At 43.7% G+C, this 20,371-nt stretch overlaps 1 protein-coding gene across 1 annotated transcript in view; it reads right to left on the minus strand.

Annotated features, from left to right (window-relative positions):
* LOC140120405 (calpain-8-like) overlaps window positions 1-16,649 on the minus strand; it is a 39,215-nt gene extending 22,566 nt beyond the window's left edge. Inside the window, exons 1-11 of the mRNA XM_072139462.1 lie at window positions 16,487-16,649; window positions 13,056-13,305; window positions 10,399-10,468; window positions 10,188-10,312; window positions 8,792-8,925; window positions 5,418-5,583; window positions 4,384-4,455; window positions 4,222-4,307; window positions 2,924-2,998; window positions 1,786-1,937; window positions 349-506 (exon numbers count right to left, since the gene is read on the minus strand). Coding sequence (XP_071995563.1) covers window positions 349-506; window positions 1,786-1,937; window positions 2,924-2,998; window positions 4,222-4,307; window positions 4,384-4,455; window positions 5,418-5,583; window positions 8,792-8,925; window positions 10,188-10,312; window positions 10,399-10,468; window positions 13,056-13,292 — 1,275 coding nt within the window. The 5' untranslated portion in view covers window positions 13,293-13,305; window positions 16,487-16,649. The remainder of the gene's footprint in view (window positions 1-348; window positions 507-1,785; window positions 1,938-2,923; window positions 2,999-4,221; window positions 4,308-4,383; window positions 4,456-5,417; window positions 5,584-8,791; window positions 8,926-10,187; window positions 10,313-10,398; window positions 10,469-13,055; window positions 13,306-16,486) is intronic.
* Between the last annotated feature and the right edge of the window lie 3,722 nt (window positions 16,650-20,371).

Below are 20,371 nucleotides of genomic sequence, written 5' to 3' on the forward strand. Positions count from 1 at the left end.
CTGATGGAGCAGAGTGTCGCCTCCAAGCTACTAGATACCTGCGTCTAATCAATAATGTAGTCAGCTCTCGGCATGTACAGTATAGTGTAAATCACAGAGTGTTAGTGGCCAAGTCTGTGTTCTGAATATGTGCCTGTGGTGCTCAGGGGCAGATAAGACCACCATGTGCCCTTGGCTGTATGGATATTATGGCCCCTACAAGTCTGGAGCCACTTCCTACATCTGGGACAAGAATTAGCTACTTGGGGAATGGAGGATGAGCCCCAATCTGTGGTTTTTACACCAAAAACAGGCAAAAATATGTAATAACTTTCCCTCTTTATGAAGGAGAAACAAATGACCCCCAACCTTGTATATGTAGAAGCCGGTGCTGGTTGTGATTTTCCCAGACTTTTTCTTCCTTTGTTCCTTCTGTGACAGAGCCACAATCACAATGCACTTCTTACTGGCATCACCACCCGGGGCCTGCAGCGCGATCCGGTACTGAGGATTGATCCAAAATGTGTCTGTGTATGGAAGAAAGTCCGAGAAATAGCAGTGAATCATTACATTATGTATTAAATGGGTCGATCCCATTGAACATGTGTTAGCAAATTGCATCCTAGTAAACCCATTTATAACATTCCCCCCACAGAAGTGTAAAGGTGAAGTAGTTTATGCTATTTGCAAAGAGAATGAGCAGAAAAGAGTCATATTTTGCCTGAGATGAGTCACTTCAGATGCCCCTATCTTCAGTTCTATAGCACGTAGAAACATGATGCTGGTGTCCTTTTAAAGATGAAAATCTCATCTTTCGGATCTGTAGATCACAGATTCTTATCTTTAAAGGGGTTGGCCACTTTTCTATAAGACATGTCTCTGCATATATGTACCTGTGTCTTTGCCTCCTTTCATAGCTTTAGCCTTTCCCTGTTCCCAACATGCTGCCCTCTACATACATACAGGAAGTCCCCGGGTTACATACAAGGTAGGTTCTGTAGGTTTGTTCTTAAGTTGAATTTGTATGTAAGTCGGAACTGTATATTTTATAATTGTAATCCCAGCCAGAATTTTTTTGGTCTCTGTGACAATTGGATTTTAAAAATGTTGGGTTGTCATAAGAACCAGGAGTAACAATAAATCTTCATTACAGACGCCTGTGATAACGGTTACAGCTGATTATTGTAACCTAGGGCTAAAGTACAGTAAATTACCAACATCCAGAAGTCAGTTTGTAATTAGGGGTCGTCTGTAAGGTGTTCTTAAGTAGGGGACCGCCTGTACACAACTTCCTCTCTCTCGCTACTCTATGCCTTTCTTATGGCGTCTCCCACTGTGTCTTCCTTCTCAGTAAGAGGGGAAGGAGCAGGATGAGTCGTATCTCTCCTGCTACAGCACCTTCTATTCATCAGAGCTCAGACATGTAAACATAGAATAATGGAGAGTCTGCACACAGCACAAACATAAGTAGCAGGACTGCTGAATCACTCAAGAACATTCAGGGATTATTATTAAGGTAGTAAATTCACATGGGAAACTTATGTAAAAGAGTGGCCGACCCCTTTAATATGACTACAAAAGCACAGAGGATAGGGGCATCTGAGGGGACTCTCTCCCTGTAGCCTCTAAACTTGATTAATCTCAGACAAAATATGACTTTTCTCTGGTCATTGTCACATGACTTTGGAGGAGATTTTCTATAGGTGAGATTTCCCATAAAAGAGGGAATTCTAGAAAGGAAGTTTCATCGTCTACCTGAGGGGCTGGTAGCTTAATGAGGGAAATCTGGAGAGCACTTAGTCTTACCCGACCCTGCAGGTCCTCCTGAACTGCTTCCAGTTTTCCAGCTCCCATTGAATTCGGTCAGACACCACTTATCACCACAACGAGCGCTGCTCAGCTGCAGGTCACATATCTCCACAAGGCGAAACTGTTTCAGAAAGTCGGAGAAGCGCATCCTGCGGAGGTGCGAACATCACATGATATATGTCAGGGCTTAGAATTACTCTTATAAGATGGTGAATTATCAGAACTATATAAGTTTCCAGGTAATCATGACGCCCAGTGCCCATCTGTCATGTGATATTTCCAAACAACCTTTATTGGAAGTCAATATTACTCAATTAACTAAATGACGCCCTTCTTTTAGCTAAAAATAGTTTCCCTCACATCCCCATAAAATCAACTTTGTAATCTTACTTGGCATTCAGCAAGATCCTGTAGCAAGTCGAAGGTGTGTCCTGCTCAGCTAAGTCCAGTGGCTCCCCCTATCCTCACTCACCTTTACTCCTCCCTATGCCACAGGCCTCCTTATAACCATTCAGAACTTCCATTAACGTGACCAAGTTGATGTCATTTAAGGTCCTTTTAACACTAACATTTGAAAAATCTACCCCATGTATGTATCTGGTTCCATGAAATCACAGCCACTCCATGGACTGAAAATGTAAGTGGGTAAAGGACCTTAGATAACCCTGCTCACCAGACAAAAATTGCTAAATGGTGAGAAAGAGGTTTAGGGAGGAGCCACTGGACTTGACCAAGAAGGATATGCCACCTTTCACCCACTGGGGATGCCAGGTAAGATAACAAAGTTGATTTTATGGTGATGTAACGGGAAACAATTTTTAGCTAAAAGAAGGGTGGCGTTAATAGGGCTCTATGGGAACCTGTCACTAGATGTATTTGTGAAATATGTGTTGACGGGTTCCCTTTATGCTTGGACTGATCACAGGTGCTTATCATTTAAATACCCCGGGCAAAGATTGGGCACCAACATCTAGTCGTCTGAGGATCGAAATGTCTAATGGGCCTTTTGCAACTCATAAAATGTGGTAATAAAAAGTGATCAAAACTTTGTACATTCTCCAAAAATGCACCAGACGAGGAACTGTATGTAATTTCCATGGAAACTTCCAGTGTTTATTAGAACCTGACAACTCACCAAACCTCTCCATCATCCTTCTGAACGTTCAGCTCCGCCTTTACTTTCGGATCCACACTGTCCCACTCTGGAGCACTACGGAGACATACCAAGCGTGAATTATCCTAATTATCACAGGGAGCTTGTACAAACCGATCTGACAACAAGTCTTGGCTGTCATAACATCCTTCTCCATGCGATAATGGCAAATATTGCTTTTTAATCAGCACATGTAGAAAAGTTCTGGTGTGAGATAGAAAACTTACTTGCACCTGCAGCTGCTTTTGCCTGTTTCTCACATCACAATTCATTCCTATCCTCCCTTCCATCTCTATGGACATATGTCATTCGATACTCCTCCCTCTCCCCCTCCATCTCTATAGATTTCTTTGGCCCTGTGTATATAATTCAATACTCCTCCCTCTCCCCCCTCCCATCTCAATAGACCTTTATGGCCACATTTAATTCAATTCTTTTTCCTCTCTCCCCTCCCATCTCTATAGACTTCTATGGCCACATGTAATTCGATACTCCTCCCTTTCCCCCCTCCTTTCTCTATAGACTTCTATGGCCACATGTAATTTGATACTCCTCCCTCTCCCCCTTCCCTTCTCTATAGACTTCTATTACCACATGTAATACAATACTCCTCCCTCCTACCATATCTATAAACTTCTATTGCCACATGTAGTACAATACTCCTCCTTCTCCCTCCTCCCTTCTCTATAGACTTCTATGGCCAGATGTAATTGATACTCCTCCCTTCTCTATAGACTTCTATGGCCACATGTAATTTGATACTCCTCCCACTCCCTCCTCCCTTCTCTATACACTTCTATGGCCACATGTAATTTGATACTCCTCCCACTCCCTCCTCCCTTCTCTATAGACTTCTATGGCCAGATGTAATTGATACTCCTCCCTTCTCTATAGACTTCTATGGCAAATGTAATTAAATACTCCTCCCTCTCCCTCCTCCCTTCTCTATAGACTTCTATGGCCAGATGTAATTTGATACTCCTCCCTTCTCTATACACTTCTATGGCCACATGTAATTTGATACTCCTCCCACTCCCTCCTCCCTTCTCTATAGATTTCTATGGCAAATGTAATTAAATACTCCTCCCTCTCCCCCCTTCCTTCTCTATAGACTTCCATGGCCAAATGTAATTTGATACTAATTTGAGCTGAGAGGTTGCCATACATGTGTTACTCAACATGGAGCTCTATAGAAGATACAGAAACAACCAAGAACCCTTACAATATTTACTCTCCATCTCTAACAAGAATCTTAAGAGTCATAACTTTACAGCCCATACTTATCACTCCAGGCTCCGTTCCATTCTTTGTAGCCCCAGGGATTCCTCACTCTGATGAGCGGCACCACTTCTCCATTAGACTGGACCTGTAAAGTACACAGCACCCTGTATAAGCAGATCTCTCTGTATAAGATCAGAGGGGTCACAATGCAGTGGCCTTACCTCCTCCACTCTCACTATAGAGTATATATGATTGGTAACAATATTTTTAGCCTTAGCTTCTTCTGCACCGACCTGCAAGGAATAATTGATACGAGTCATCTCCTGTAGTTCTACACCAGTGAAGGGTTAACCTCCCCACCCCCCAAATCCAGATGAAATGAAGCATAACACAGGCAGCTTATATGTCATTTTTGATGAAGTTTGTACATCTGTAGGGAGTCCATCGTTCATATGTCTAGTTTTGCCTAAGGCTGCATTTACACTGCCGTATGGGGGACGTATATATGGCCTATATGCATCACCCATAGACTTCAATGGGCGCGGGGCCCTATGGGAGCGGTACGGTGCAGCACAAGTGCGTCGCCGTACTGTTCCGCATCCCGTGAAATGATAGAACATGTCCTATCTTTTCTCGGCATACCAGATTAGTCCCTGTCCCCAATGGGAACCCAGGTCCCCAGCGCTGCAAGGCTGTAATGCTAACCACCAAGCCACAGTGCTGCCCCTACGTCCTATCTTTTTCCAGAGTACGGAGCGGTACGATGCCACACGTGTCTGGCACCGTATCTCTCCGTGTGGCCATTGCCGTCTATGCTTGCCATCCATTGCTTGCCCCAAGCCTGCGGCCGTACATACCACCCCCATGCGGTCATGTGAATGCAGCCTTAGACTGGGTTTAAGTTTGTTTTTTGCAGGACAAGTTTTTTTTTTAATTGCCTGGTAAACACCGGTGTAGAATTGTGCCACCGCATGAGAAGTTCACAGGCTTTAGTGTGCGCTCAGTCATGGACCCGGACTGCCTCGCACCGGCCCACTCTGCCACCGGTCACACCCCCCATCAGACCCCTCCATGCCCTCTTTCCGTGGAGGAGGCGTAAAGGTGGAAATAATCCCAATTACTGGTGGTTCGCCACTGGTGGTTATTACAAGAAATCTGGTGGACAATCCTTGGTGAGTCTCCTCCTTTGAATCCTTGTGTCATACGCCGACCCTTCAGGACCTACGGTACATTAACAAAACTGCTAAGAACTTACAGAGCTACAGCCAGCCAAGTTGTTGTCTCGTAATTCACGTTGGATTATCTGGAACAAATCATCCGGAGCAGTCGATGTATTATAAGTTACACCGACCCCACCAGTCAGATCCTGCAGAGCTTCCACCTGGTAACCATATTCAAGGGCTTCATACGATCCATTGACCCTACGGAGAATACATTTCACTTATTAGTATGTTCTGCTTGTTTGGCCGGAGCCCAATCTGAATTCTGTCCCCAAACTAACAAAGTGATCCCGAATTATGAAGGTGCAAGAAGCTGACAAACACACAAGGTGAACGTAAAAAGGTAAAAATCTTGGTGTGGTCAGCTACCTCCAAGGGATAGTTTAGAATTTAACTCTTATTTCTGGAGACAGTGTCTGTTTATTTACTGTAAGATATAGAATTAGAGATGAGGGACTCAGTTTACAAAAAATGGTATTGGATTGAACATTCATTGTTTTGGGATTGTGCAGCTTTGACCTTAGGTGGTGGACAGATGGACTTCCATACATTGGGGCAGATTTACTTACCCGGTCCATTCGCGATCCAGCGGCGCGATCTATGCGGTGGATTTGGGTCCGGACGGGATTCACTAAGTTCCTCTGACGTCCACCAGATGGCGCTGCTGCGCTGAAGTCCGCCGAGGCCCGCCGAAATGCACTGAAGTTCACCGGCCTATTCCTGGTGAAGGTAAGCACGAGTCCCGCGACACTTTCTTTTTTTAAAATGCAGCGGTTTTTCCTAATCCGTCGGGTTTTCGTTCGGCCACGCCCCCGATTTCCGTTGCGTGCATGCCAGCGCCGATGCGCCACAATCCGATCGCGTGCGCCAAAATCCTGGGGCAATACAGGGAAAATCGGCGCAAACCGGAAATATTCGGGTAACGCGTCGGGAAAACGCGAATCGGGCCCTTAGTAAATGACCCCCAATGTCTTGTAGACATCTACACTCAGCGGCCACTTTATTAGGTCCACCATGCTAGTAACGGGTTGGACCCCCTTTTGCCTTCAGAACTGCCTCAATTCTTCGTGGCATAGATACAACAAGGTGCTGGAAGCTCCTCAGAGATTTTGCTCCATAGTGACATGATGGCATCACACAGTTGCCGCAGATTTGTCGGCTGCACATCCATAATGCGAATCTCCCGTTCCACCACATCCCAAAGATGCTCTATTGGATTGAGATCTGGTGACTGTGGAGGCCATTTGTGTCCAGTGACCTCATTGTCATGTTCAAGAAACCAGTCTGAGATGCTTCCAGCTTTATGACATGGCGCATTATCCTGCTGAAAGTAGCCATCAGATGTTACAGGGTACATTGTGCTCATAAAGGGATGGACATGGTCAGCAACAATACTCAGGTAGGCTGTGGCGTTGTACCAAGGGGCCCAAAGACACCATGACACCACCACCACCAGCCTGACCCGCTGATACAAGGCAGGATGGATCCATGACACCACCACCACCAGCCTGAGCCGCTGATACAAGGCAGGATGGATCCATGACACCACCACCACCAGCCTGACCCGCTGATACAAGGCAGGATGGATCCATGCTTTCATGTTGTTGACGCCAAATTCTGACCCTACCATCCGAATGTCGCAGTAGAAATCGAGACTCATCAGACCAGGCAACGTTTTTCCAATCTTCTACTGTCCAATTTCGATGAGCTTGTGCAAATTGTAGCCTCAGTTTCCTGTTCTTATCTGAAAGGAGTGGCACCCGGTGTGGTCTTCTGCTGCTATAACCCATCTGCCTCAAAGTTGGACGTACTGTGCGTTCAGAGATGCTCTTCTGCCTACCTTGGTTGTAACGGGTGGCGATTTGAGTCACTGTTGCCTTTCTATCAGCTCGAACCAGTCTGCCCATTCTCCTCTGACCTCTGGCATCAGCAAGGCATTTCCGCCCACAGAGCTGCCGCTCACTGGATGTTTTTTCTTTTTCGGACCATTCTCTGTAAACCCTAGAGATGGTTGTGCGTGAAAATCCCAGTAGATCAGCAGTTTCTGAAATACTCAGATCAGCCCTTCTGGCACCAACAACCATGCCACGTTCAAAGGCCTCAAATCACCTTTCTTCCCCATACTGATGCTCGGTTTGAACTGCAGGAGATTGTCTTGACCATGTCTACATGCCTAAATGCAATGAGTTGCCGCCATGTGATTGGCTGATTAGAAATTAAGTGTTAACGAGCAGTGGGACAGGTGTACCTAATAAAGTGGTCGGTGAGTGTATAAGCCAAGAGGGTTTTCAGCTATGAGCACAATGAGGACTTTCTGATAAGGTCAAAAATCTAACAAAGTGAACAGATCCTTTATGTGTGCGGATCAGGAATGTGTGAAGCTACGGTCTTGTTGCTCATCTTAACATAGACATATAAGAAAGACGATTAATAGAGAAGGGGAGAATCCTGAGGGGGAGTGTAATGCTGCTGTTTGAAAACAGAAAAAAAATGGAAAAGGAAAGGACAGGCACAAACAATTAGCACTAAAGCTGGACTCACCCAGCTATCCCTACCTGCTTTCCTATCCTACACTAAACAGTAGGCAACAACTTGTTGCCATTCCTTTCTTGTACCAAAGAGAAAACGAGGAAAAACAAACACCAAATGGTTGTACTAAAATGGGTCACAACCAAGAGGGTAATGCAGTACAGAATCATGATAAAAACAGATAGTCAAGACAAGCAAGCAACAGAAGCCCAAAAGTGCATGAATCCAGAAAGAACTGGCAAACTCCAAAGAAGTTTAATAGCAAGCACTGAGAAGTGGGAAGACAATCCTCTTATGAAATACAGCCAGTATATTTTACAATTGTAACCCCAGCTAGAATTTTTTTGGGTCTCTGTGACAATTTGATTATAAAAATGTTGGGTTATCATAAGAATCGGGATTAACAATAAAGCTTCATTACAGACACCTGTGATAACTGTTATAGCTGATTATGTAGCCTTAGGCTAAAGTACAGTAAATTACCAACATCCAGATGGCCGTTTGTAACAAGAGGTCGTCTGTAAGTTGGGTGTTTTTAAGTAGGAGACCGCCTGTATCAGGGTCCCGGGCCAGTGATTGGACTGGCCCCCTGACATCCAGAAAAATGCTGGAGAGCAATGTAAGTGGAGGAGGCATCTGTGCATTATAGCTAGCTTAACCGTCTGCAGCCCAGAACAAAGTCAGCAGGAGACAGATATTGTGGAAATCAATTTAGACATCAAAGAGTGCAATAAGGCAGTGTTCAGACTAGTACAGGACAGAATACAAAGTAAAAAATCACAGTCAGCAGCACATCCTTTGCCACATCTTCTGCACAAACGTAACATTAAGGCTGCTTTATTTTATTTTTTTCCAATCTGTCATGGTTTCTTTCACTTACTTAGCATAGGCTTTTTCCAGGAGGCTGGACCAGAACTCATTAGAAGTCTTGGACTTAGCAAACCTGAGACTATTATTCTTGGTAGGCAGCAGGTCATCAATAATCACATTGAAATACTCTCCAAACTGCGACAACTGCAACAAAACCACAGCTTTCAGGTGAACTATTCATCATGCGGGCTATGGCATCAGGTCATCAGGTAAAAGTTATTGGGGCTTATTTACTAAGGGTCGCAGATCGCACTTTCGTCAGTTTAGCGGTTTTCAGGATTTGCGCAGCTTTGACAGGGGTCTGCACTGGGATTGTGTCGCACGTGATCGGATTTTGGCGCAGCTGCGCTGCTTCCGTGCGACAGAAATCAGGGGGCGTGGCCATCAGACGATCCGACTGATTCGGACTGATCGCGGGATTTAACTTTCAATTTGTGTCGCAAGACAATGCACTTACATGCACCAGGAAGAAGAAGGTGAACTCCGGGGACCTGAGCGGGGAAGCGACACATGCAGGATATTGGGCGCACGATCTTCTCTCCCCTCATATTGTGGCCCCTCTAACCCCCCTTATATTGTGACCACCCTCATCCCCCCCCTCATATTGTGGCTCCTCATCTCCCCCTTATTTTGTGGCCCCTCTCATCCTCCTCCTCATATTGTGACATCTTTCATCTCCCCCTCATATTATGGCCCCAATCTTTCTTTCATTTAAAATTGTGGCCCTCATCTCCCCCTCATTTTGTGGACCCTTACATCTCCTTCTCATATTATGGTCCATCTTGTCCTCATTTTGTGACCCCCATCATCTCTTCTTCATATTGCGGCTCTTCTGATCATTCCTCATATTGTGGCTCCTCATCTCCCCCTCATTTTGTGGCCCTCATCTCCCCTCATATTGTGGCCCCTCTCAACCCCCCCTCATATTGTGACCCCTCTAATCTTCCATTCATATAGTGGCCCTCATCCCCTTCTCATATTGTAGTCCATCTTGTCCCCCGTCATATTGTGGCCCCTCATCTCCCCCTCATATTGTGGCTAATATTTCTGCTAATCACTTGCTGGAAAGGCTTCATTCAGTTAAGTTGTTGCTATGGTGAATAATTCTATATGGATGAAAATTAAGTTATGGATGGAAATTATGGTATGCCTGAAGAGGGGGTTGATTAAGAAAGTTGGTAAACAGTCGTCTAATTGGATTTAATTTCCAGGATTCGCTTTAATAGAGGTGGCGTGTGGTCGGCTGTCAAAACTAGAGAGAGAATGAATAGCAAACACCATGAAGCCCCCGATGGAGGCGCCCACGGGCCACATGGGACGGCTTTGGTAGGTGGAGGTTCTGTTAGAGTCGCCAAATTCTGGTTAAGAAGATAAACAATTGGTTATCTGAAAATTGGTGAAATTACCGTAAAATTGAAGATCCCAGCATAACCTTTTTCCTTCTCAAAGGTTTGGTCTTGTGGGACTACTTGAGATAGGGCGTCCGGATTAAGTGTAAGACATGCGGTGGCGGAGACGAACCAACAGTTATCTGTGTACAGGAATAGTCAAGGGTTAAAACACGGATCCTAAACATGTAGAATAATCTGAGCCTACAGTAGTTTATGGATGACTTACTTACGGACCCCTGGCGGACATCCTCACGATCCGCCCCTTTGTCAATAAACACTGGATTGTTATTTATTTCCTGAGGACGAAAAGATTTGGGAATTTTATTCTCTTTGCAGTCATTAAGGGATTCGGAAAGTATTTTATGATAAATGGCAACACCTGTTACCCCCCCCCCCCCTAAACTACCCGCCCAGGGAATGAAATGTCCTTCATAGAATTCCCCATTTTATGTGAAATCCGTGATGAGCGGGTCCGAACCGAATTTGAAGAGTTTGTAGTCCCGGGCCCAGAACTAAAGTTTTTTCAAAATTTTTGGGTTTGTTATTTGGCTGTAAAAGTGCGCAAAAGACTGCTTCATTGAGTAGCCAATCAAGCAGAGTTTGGTCCCCTCTATGGGCATAGCTGTGATTGGCCAAGCGGGACATGTGACCTTGCTGTATAACAAGTAGGGTTACAGATCAGAGAGCAGACAAGAGAGAGAAAAGCTGCACTTATAGGGACAGTGAGGGAAAAAATCGAGCATCCTGAATTTCAGAATTGCCCTTTTCAGGGCACACAGGACGGGAGAGAAATACTTTCCAGTTTCACAGCACTTTGAAATTAAGAGAACCTTACTATTGTATCATCATCATCTATAGGGTTAGGGTGTTTTTTTGCAAAGTAGCAGTTTTATGTATCCATAATCACATATGTGTTCACTGTAAGTGTGTTATTTTCACCAAGTAGAAGTGTTGTTTTGTTTCCGTATATATATCATAAACCACATCTTCTCTCCCCATGGTTGTGTCTTCAGATTTGTCTCCTATAATTTCCTTGTAGACCTCCTCCATATCTGGCACATCTTGGCTTCGTTTCTTGCGTACAAATGTTTGCATGCAGTTTTTCTGTGCCGGAATTTTATTAATCGTGACCAATAATATTCATTATATTCGGCAGTAAGTTTATCATATGGATTGTTTTTGGTAACTACACAACCAATCAAAACAGAGAAGGAGACGCATGGTACAGGCAGTCCCCTACTTAAGGACACCCAACTTACAGACAACCCATAGTTACAGACAGACCCCTCTGACCTCTGGTGACCTCTCTGGATGTTACTATAGTCCCAGGCTGCACTGATCAGCTGTAAGGTGTCTGTAATGAAGCTTTATTGATAATCCTTGGTCCCATTACCGCAAAAAATGTTTAAACTCCAATTGTCACAGAGGCCAAAATTTTTTTTGTCTGGATCTACAATTATTAAATATACAGTTTCGACTTACATACAAATTCAACTTAAGAACAAACCTCCAGACCCTATCTTGTACGTAACCCGGGGACTGCCTGTATATAGTTTCCACTTACATACAAATTCAACTTAAGAACAAACCTCCAGACCCTATCTTGTACGTAACCCGGGGACTGCCTGTATATAGTTTCCACTTACATACAAATTCAACTTAAGAACAAACCTATAGACCCTATCTTGTACGTAACCCGGGGACTGCCTGTATATTGATTCCTTTCTGGTGTGGCGAGTACTCAACTATGAAGGTCCCATGAAGGGTTAATATGATGCCGATGAGGACCCGCAGAAATGTCGTGGTTGCAGTATACAAAGGTATTAAGATACAGTGACTACAATTTCTTTCATTACTGTATATTATTCTGACCTCTGGTGCGGGGGCCAAGTCAGAGACTTTTACTTTAACTTAGCAGAAGTACATGCACCCTCTGCATCTGTAGCTGAACCTGGGAAAGTGCAAAGCGCTACAGAATTTGATGAATAAAGATTATTATTATTATTAAATATTTTTATTATTATTATATTTTGGTGAAATTTACTATTTATTAAAAAAAACTTAAATCGGAAAAATGACTTGTCTTTTCACATTTTTAGTCAATTATTGGCAAATTTTAAAAAGAAAAAAATATGCTAATTAACAAAACTATCGTATCAAGATAAAGCTCGCATGTCATGAAGTAAAATTTTTGCCCCCCCCCCCCCCAGTAATAATACAGACCTTGCGCAGGCACCACAGCTTGTAGTGATCAGAGTAACTGCCCCTGTTATTGCCCCCATGTTTCAGCCCTGCACCCCCCTGTAGCCCCATTTTACTGCCATTTTTAGGTGTTAAAATCTGGATCCCCCTGACTTCAATGTGCGTTCGCGTTCGAGTGAAAGTTCAGCCCGAAGTCTGGGTCCTGAACTGAATTTTGTCTCAAAATTCGGAAACAAGCGCCAAACCCAAATTTCAACCAACCCCCTCATCACTAATGTCGGGCACTTACCTATATAGATAAACAAAAAACCTCCCAAAGCCATATGCAAATGAAATTAAATGAGTCACTTTTTTCCTGACATGAATCACTTTTAGGGAGTGGAAGGGGAGCTTGACTTCAGACATATATATGGGCTCCATAGCAGCAAGAACCATGTTTATAGCATCATATTAAAGGTATAAATCTCATCTTCAGTATTGAGGTTCTGCGAGCTACAGAATCTGAGGACGGTTGAGGCATCAGGTGGATTTTTATTGTTTCTTCTGTTTTGTTTTGTGTCTGAAGTGATGCTCTCCTCCAGCCTCAAAAAATGACTCTTCTCAGCTCATTTGCACATGACTTTGGAGGAGATATTTAACATAAAGCAAACAAACAAGAAGATATATAGACATTTCACTTACCGATGGTCTCTTCCACACAATATCCTTTCCCTTGTCTGTATCTGGACCGAAACGCGCTAAACCTAGGGAGGCGGCCGTAGCGGGGAATACAGGATCTTGGAATAGTGTACCAGCGGCCAAGCATTCTGCCTTCAGCTTCTCAAAGTCTTGACCTGCAAACTTCCTTGGGTTGTTGATGGAGCCGAGTCCCTCGGATTTGGCCCTCTGATGGGCGATCTTGGAGGCGACCCCAGACATGATGTGACGCTTTCTACACGAGACGTGGTGGATGGTTACAGACAGTCAGGGAGGTATTTATACACATATGTTATGTGCGGGATAAGACCCCGGGGTGAAGCAGAGCTGTGATCACATGGCTGTGTAAATACTAGACCATGAATATTAATAAGTCCCTGCACCTCTGGTTACTTCCATCTATATACTATTTTCTATTAATAAGAAAAACCTTCCAAAAAACTATTTTCATCGGACTTTGTAAGTCCAGAAGTCTACGTGACTAGAAAGACTTACAAAGGTGGTCTCTCCATGTTGGCTCGTGCTATCATGTATCTCTGATTTGGGGTCAAAACTGTATAATAATTGTTGAAATATGCAGATTTACCAGGATGGGATAAGGAAAGCATTGCCTCATTTTGCTACCTTGTTAGGGAGTGCCCTTAACATCAAGCATGACTTTCAGGAAGCCTAATGACATGATGATGGGATTAAAGCCAAACCAGTTTATCTATTCCAGAAGGAACATATTCCCAACTCTAGTGCTGTTTCCATGTCTTTGCAACTCATCAGTATAGTGTAGGGAACAAAAGTGTAGGGTAGGTGTAGGGTCAAAAGTGTAAGGTAGGTGTAGGGTCAAAAGTGTAGGGTAGGTGTAGGGTCAAAGGTGTAAGGTCAAAAGTGTAGGGTCAAAAGTGTAGGGTCAAAAGTGTAAGGTAGGTATAGCATCAAAGGTGTATGGTTAAAGGTGTAAGGTCAAAAGTGTTGGGTCAAAAGTGTAGGGTAGATGTAGGGTCAAAGGTGTAGGGTCAAAAGTGTAGGGTCAAAAGTGTAGGGTCAAAAGTGTAGGGTCAAAAGTGTAAGGTAGGTATAGGGTCAAAGGTGTATGGTTAAAGGTGTGAGGTCAAAAGTCTAGGGTAGGGTCATAAGTGTAGGGTCAAAAGTGTAGGGTAGGTGTAGGGTCAAAAGTGTAGGTTAGGTATAGGGTCAAAAGTGTAGGGTAGTTATAGGGTCAAAGGTGTAAGGTCAAAAGTGTAGGTTAGGTATAGGGTCAAAAGTGTAGGGTAGTTATAGGGTCAAAGGTGTAGGGTCAAAGGTGTAAGGTCAAATGTGTAGGGTAGGTGTAGGGTCAAAGGTGTAAGGTACGTGTAGGGTCAAAAGTGTAGGGTCAAAAGTGTAGGGTAGGTGTAGGGTAGGGTCAAAAGACTCTTAAACCAGTTCCATACACTCTACCAACAAGATGCAAAAACATGGAAACATTGCCGTCTACTGCTGTCTTTAATCCCACATCATGTTATTAGGCTTCTTGCAAGTCATGCTTTATATTAAGGGGCTGCCTTACAAGGTAGCTAAGAGGCAACGTTTTCCTTATCAGGGGCCGGTTTTAGACAAAGTGGGGCCCTGGGCAAAACTAAAAGTGGAGCCCCAAAATAAAACTATTTTATAAGCAGTCACAGTCAGTAAGAGGCTCCTTTATCCCTGCAGAGTGATAACACTTTGTAGTTACACCCAGTAGTAGGTAAGTGTCTGTAATATGGAGATGTAGGAGAATCTTATAGGAGAGACAGAGAATAGGGAGACGGATGATAGAAGATACATATGGAAGATGATAGAGATTTATAGATAGATGATAGAATTATAGATGCAGAAATATAAAGTAGATAATGGGGGTCACTTTTTCCCCCCCTTACATTGTTGTTTTGTGTCTTTTTGCTGCATAATGGCATAATGGAAATCCAGTCCCAGTCTCATCACTTGTTTAAAATACAGGGATGTAGAGGACCCGCTTTTCACACAGCCCAGGGGCCCATTGTACCCTTTGGGGACATCGATCATAATTTTTTAAACTGTTTTTGCTGGGTTTTTTTGTGCAATTTTTTGGCGCAGTAGTAAAATTTGTCTGTAATTTGCAACTTTTTTAAGTGCAAACAAAACTTCGGCACTTAGTGGTTCTGAGTCCCTGCGCCTTATCTGACATAGTGAGCGGCTGCTATACAGATGTTTGCTCGGCATCTATCATTATTTTGCGCCTAAAAAGTGCAAAAAAGTCGCAAAAATGCTCCTACTCTGAGCAGCTGCACTTAAAAAAAACTTCACTTTTAATTACCAAAGGTTTTCGCTTCCTAAATGAAAAATTTACAAAATGCAACATAAAAAATCCTTCTGCTCAGGATAAAATGTAAAAATTCTCCAGTAACGACTTCATCATTGTCTATGGGATCATCTCTGGGAGTGATTATTGTCTATGGGATCATCTCTGGGAGTGATCATTGTCTATGGCAGTGATGGCTAACCTATGGCACTGGTGCTGGAGGTGGCACTCAGAGCCCTTTCTGTGGGCACTCAGGCCATCACCAGAGATGACTCCAGGTATCTTCCTGCAGTCCCAGACAGCCCAGGACTTGCTGTGCACAGAGCTATTTTAAAGCGACAGCGCTACCTGCGACTATTTTCTGCTTTGTGTCCTCAGGTGCTGCTATCAATGAAAACTGTGACCGAGAAGGGAGTATAAATCACAAATTACATTTCTGTGTTGGCACTTTGCGATAAATAAGCGGGTCTATGTTGTAGTTTGGGCACTCGGCCTCTAAAAGGTTTGCCATCACTGGTCTATGGGATCATCTCTGGGAGTGATTATTGTCTATGGGATCATCTCTGGGAGTGATTATTGTCTATGGGATCATCTCTGGGAGTGATTATTGTCTTATTGTACAGATCTGAGAATATTATCAGTCTCCATTTACTGTAAATTATAATAAAAAAGGAAAAGACTCATTTCAGCAAGAATTTCTTTTTTTTCCATATCTGTAACTTTTAGTCCCTGCAGTTACATCACAATGTGCTCCGGACATTGTACGAGCTGAGACGTTATGTGCGGAGATGAAGCCCTGGACGTTCTGTCTCCTTCTCTCAGTCTCACTTTGTTGTTGCTCACAAATGAGATCCACTTTGTAGGGCAATAATTAGAGACAAATTTTGCACAAATGAATGGGACATGGGACAATTCAAAAATGCATTTACTAAGGCAGAACCAGATCCATCATAGATCAGGAGCCAAAAAGAAGAACAAACCAGGCGCAAAATTAGGCGAACCTGAGACCCCCCTATGATTAATGTCCCCCATGATGCAGCACTGTTCTATACACAAGTATAACATTCATACAAGAGATCCGAGTACTGCAGTTATATCGGATTATTCTAGTCATAACATTACTCACCAGTTTTTCCTGGTTAAAAAAAAGGGAAATGATGTCCAGGGAAAAGGTTCTGTATTCCCAGCAGCTTTTAGGACCAGTTCAGGACGATTTGCTGGAGTAAGTATAACCGGTACCATTAGCTACTATGAGCTGCCTATAATTTATGCACAGACTGGTTTGTGCCCGTGGACCAGAACCTATGAAGACAATTGTGTGTTTAGCAAACACATGTGACGGGCGTCGTGTCTTCCCAAATAGAGGCGAGCGGATACAGAGCGACAAAGCTCCCGGGCTCTATGTCATCTGATGTAACTACATAGACCTCTGTCTTACAATACAAGGATCGTATCAGGATTTATAACCCCCATTCTCAAATGGATTGGGAAGAGACTTTCTCTGTGTGACTGTAATGATGATTTATGGAGGGGATTAGAAAATTCGGGTTAAAACTGTGAACCTTTCCAGGGGAAACCTTATGTTTGATTCCACTCTCACTCCTTTTGTGCACACAAGGCTCTCCGTCAGCATGTTTCGTCTCCCTTATATATTCTCTATTACAAACAGGGGGACTCCGGGTATTTGCCAAAGTAGGAACAGGATATGGGTGTCACCTTTACACAACAGGAATGCCAAAAAGTTTTCATTTCACCCAGAAGTAGTAATGAGCAGACCCACTAAAATTCTGGTCCACCGGAACCCGAATTTTAAAAATCTGTTTGTATCCGGCTACCAAACCCAGACCCAATCCCCCACCGTCGCTGCTGGCACTGCTCACGGGTGTTAACTGTTTAAATTCTGCAAACAAACGTTGCCAGCCGCATTTAAACTATAGCCACCACCATCCTCCGGCACATGCTGTTAAGTGTTGCACGTCGTCATTTTGGGGAGAGGCGACGGTTGATGTTATGGAGGTGAGTTGACGATCCCAGAAAATGGCGCTGGGTCATGATATAAGTGCCGCTGTAAACCAGTGGAATTTGAAAAAGTTTACACCACCAACAGAGTATTAACTGAATATTAACGGTGGGGATGTTGAGTCAAACTTGGGCCAGGACTTCTAATGAATTTCTGGGTCAGGTCCGAGGTGCAAGCTTTGTGTTTCAGGTCCGCTCAACACTTCCCACAAGCTACTGCATGGAGAAAAATTCTAGCGTCTGGAACACCTGTCGGATATGTGGTTGTGCACGGTGGATAATACTACTTGGGTGTTGAGATGTTGCACTGGGTATCTTCTGTCTATGACTGTCACTGTGTCACCCAAATTTGCTTTGCAGTTCATCGTTGCCGGATTTCATTGGCGTGGTATCCACGCCCAGGCTCTAGCACCAGTCCTAAACCAAACTTAGTGGGGACATTAATCATAGGGGTCTCAGCTTCGCCTATTTTTGTGCCTGGTTTGTTCTTCTTTTTGGCTCCTGATCTATGATGGATCTGGTTCTGCCTTAGTAAATGCACTTTGGAATTGTCTCATGTCCGATTCATTTGTGCCAAATTTGTCTCAAATGTTTACCCTACAAAGTAAATCTCATCTGTGACTAATGATAGAACCAGATTGATAAAATGTGACAGAACGTTCAGGGCTTCATCTCTGAACATAAAGTCTCAGCTTGTACAATGTCCGGACCACATTGTGATGTAACTGCAGGGACTAAAAGTTACAGAGATGGGAAAAAAAAAAATTCTTGCTGAAATGAGTCTTTTCCTTTTTTATTATAATGTCCAGGAAATGGAGACTGATAATATTCTCAGATCTGTACAATAAGACAACAATCACTCCCAGAGATGATCCCATAGACAATGATGAAGTCGTTACTGGAGGAATTTTACATTTTAAAACTGAGCAGAAGTATTTTTTATGTTGCTTAGAGGGAATTTTTTCATTTGGGAAGCGAAAACCTTTGTTTGCCCCTTTGAGGTCTACAGAGTCTGTTTGCCCATTGATGTGCCCATTGCTTGATAGGGAGAATTTAGATGCTCATGGAGAGGCTTTCTCACTTTTAAAGGAAATCAACCTTGTAAAAAACAAAAAAAATCTAGAAATACTCACCTCCGCTCCTCTTCATATCTTGATCTTGATCCCGTCGTGTCAAGACTAGCAGGGGACCGCGTCGGGATCAAGATGAAGAGGAGCGGAGGTGAGTTTTTTTTTTCTTTTAATTGGTTGATTTCCTTTAAGCTGTTTTTGTTCTATAGTATTATAGTATTCTATTCGTTCCTCCGGGCGTCACATGTGGCTGTCAGTTGATGATATACCTGAAGGATATTTAGGCTTCTTCTATTGACATTAGATGACTTATTAAAGTCTGATGTTTTTTATTGCACTGCCCAAACCCCTGGAGACTAGAGGCAAACACAAGTAGCAAAGTCGTGACTGACACAAACCTGTCGCTGAGGCCGGGTTCACATCTGTTTTTTTGTAAACGCTTACATTGGGAAAGTTCCCGACGTTTGTCTTGAGCGTACGCATTGACATACACCGGCAGACGGAGGCATAGTCTGCTCAGTATATGACGTGCCGGCATAGATCGGGAGTGTTTGCATCTCAACAAGTCCGTTCATCACTAATGAAGAGGAAAAATAATATGGGTTCTTCAGCTCAATGACCCATTACTCTGCCTATTGACATCAACAACCGGGTCCTCCAGAGTACGGGGCATTTTGTGTTCTCATTTTCCACTCTAATTTGTGTGGACTGTCGGACCCATTAGGGCTCATTTACTAAGGGTCTGTCTGATGCATTTTCGTCGGGTTCCCCAATGATTTCCATTTTGTGCTGAATTGCCGCAGGATTTTGCCGCACGCCATCGGATTTTGGCGCATCAGCGATGGCTTGCACGCAACAGAAATCGGGCCGTCGGACAACCGCGCAGATTCGGATAACGCGCGGGATTTAACAGCACCGGGAAGAAGCAGGTGGACCTCGGCGCAGAAGCAACGGATGCAGGAAACCCGTGCGCAGAAGTTGCGTGAATCGCGCTGGACCCGAATCCTCGTCGGACAACGCAACGCGGGATCGCGACAGGACCTGGTAAGTAAATCTGCCCCATTATCTATTGACACTAGATCACCTCTAACATATTTTCATCATTTAAGATTGCCTCTTGGTGGCTTTTTCCTTTTGTATACAAAGAGGGTTATTTATCATTGTGCTCCTTGCGACAGTTCTAGATCTGTTTTTGGAGCTCCACTGCCCATCAGAATAATTAAAGTGACTTTGGCCCTTTAATAAGTGTTCTTATGGTCTATTTAGTGTCTGGGATTTTTTTTTTTTCACAAAGTCTCAAAATGCATAAAAAGTCCCAGCACACCCACCAGGGGGACTGGCGTAACTGTGACTTTTTATGGGACTTTTTCCAAAAGTCATGAATCTGGCTGAGCACAGTGATGCACTAACAGCCGTTCTATGTTTACACCAAATTAATCAAGAGGTGCAAATAGTCCCGTGAGACTTTTACAATGAAAAGTCCCCAAAACACCAAAAAAGCCCAGGAAAACCAATTGTGCCCTTGTGGGGCACATGAAAAGCGTATCGAAGGCAGTTCATTAATTCCACCTCGCCCCTCTTATAGGATTAGTAGAGGGTAGAATATAATCTGATATCACATTACTCCATAAGATTTAGTTTCTGCTCCCATGATAATCAGTTGATGGTTGACGTCACCGCAAAACCACAACACATGGGACAACCCTTTTAGGGACATGAAGAAGAAGAGACCGCCCAAAAAGGCAAATGGGACGCAATAAGAACTACTTATCTCTTGTAGCCCATTGACAAGGTTTATTAGTTACATTCCATCGTGCGGTGAATGTGACGGGAGGAGAGAAAGGACTGAAGCTCCTCCTTCGATGTTCTTACTCCATAGAAGTCCTAATCTAATTGTATCCAATCTGGTCAAAATATTCCAC

The sequence above is a fragment of the Engystomops pustulosus genome, chromosome 3 (genome assembly GCF_040894005.1).
Source record: "Engystomops pustulosus chromosome 3, aEngPut4.maternal, whole genome shotgun sequence".
Lineage (NCBI taxonomy): Eukaryota > Metazoa > Chordata > Amphibia > Anura > Leptodactylidae > Engystomops > Engystomops pustulosus.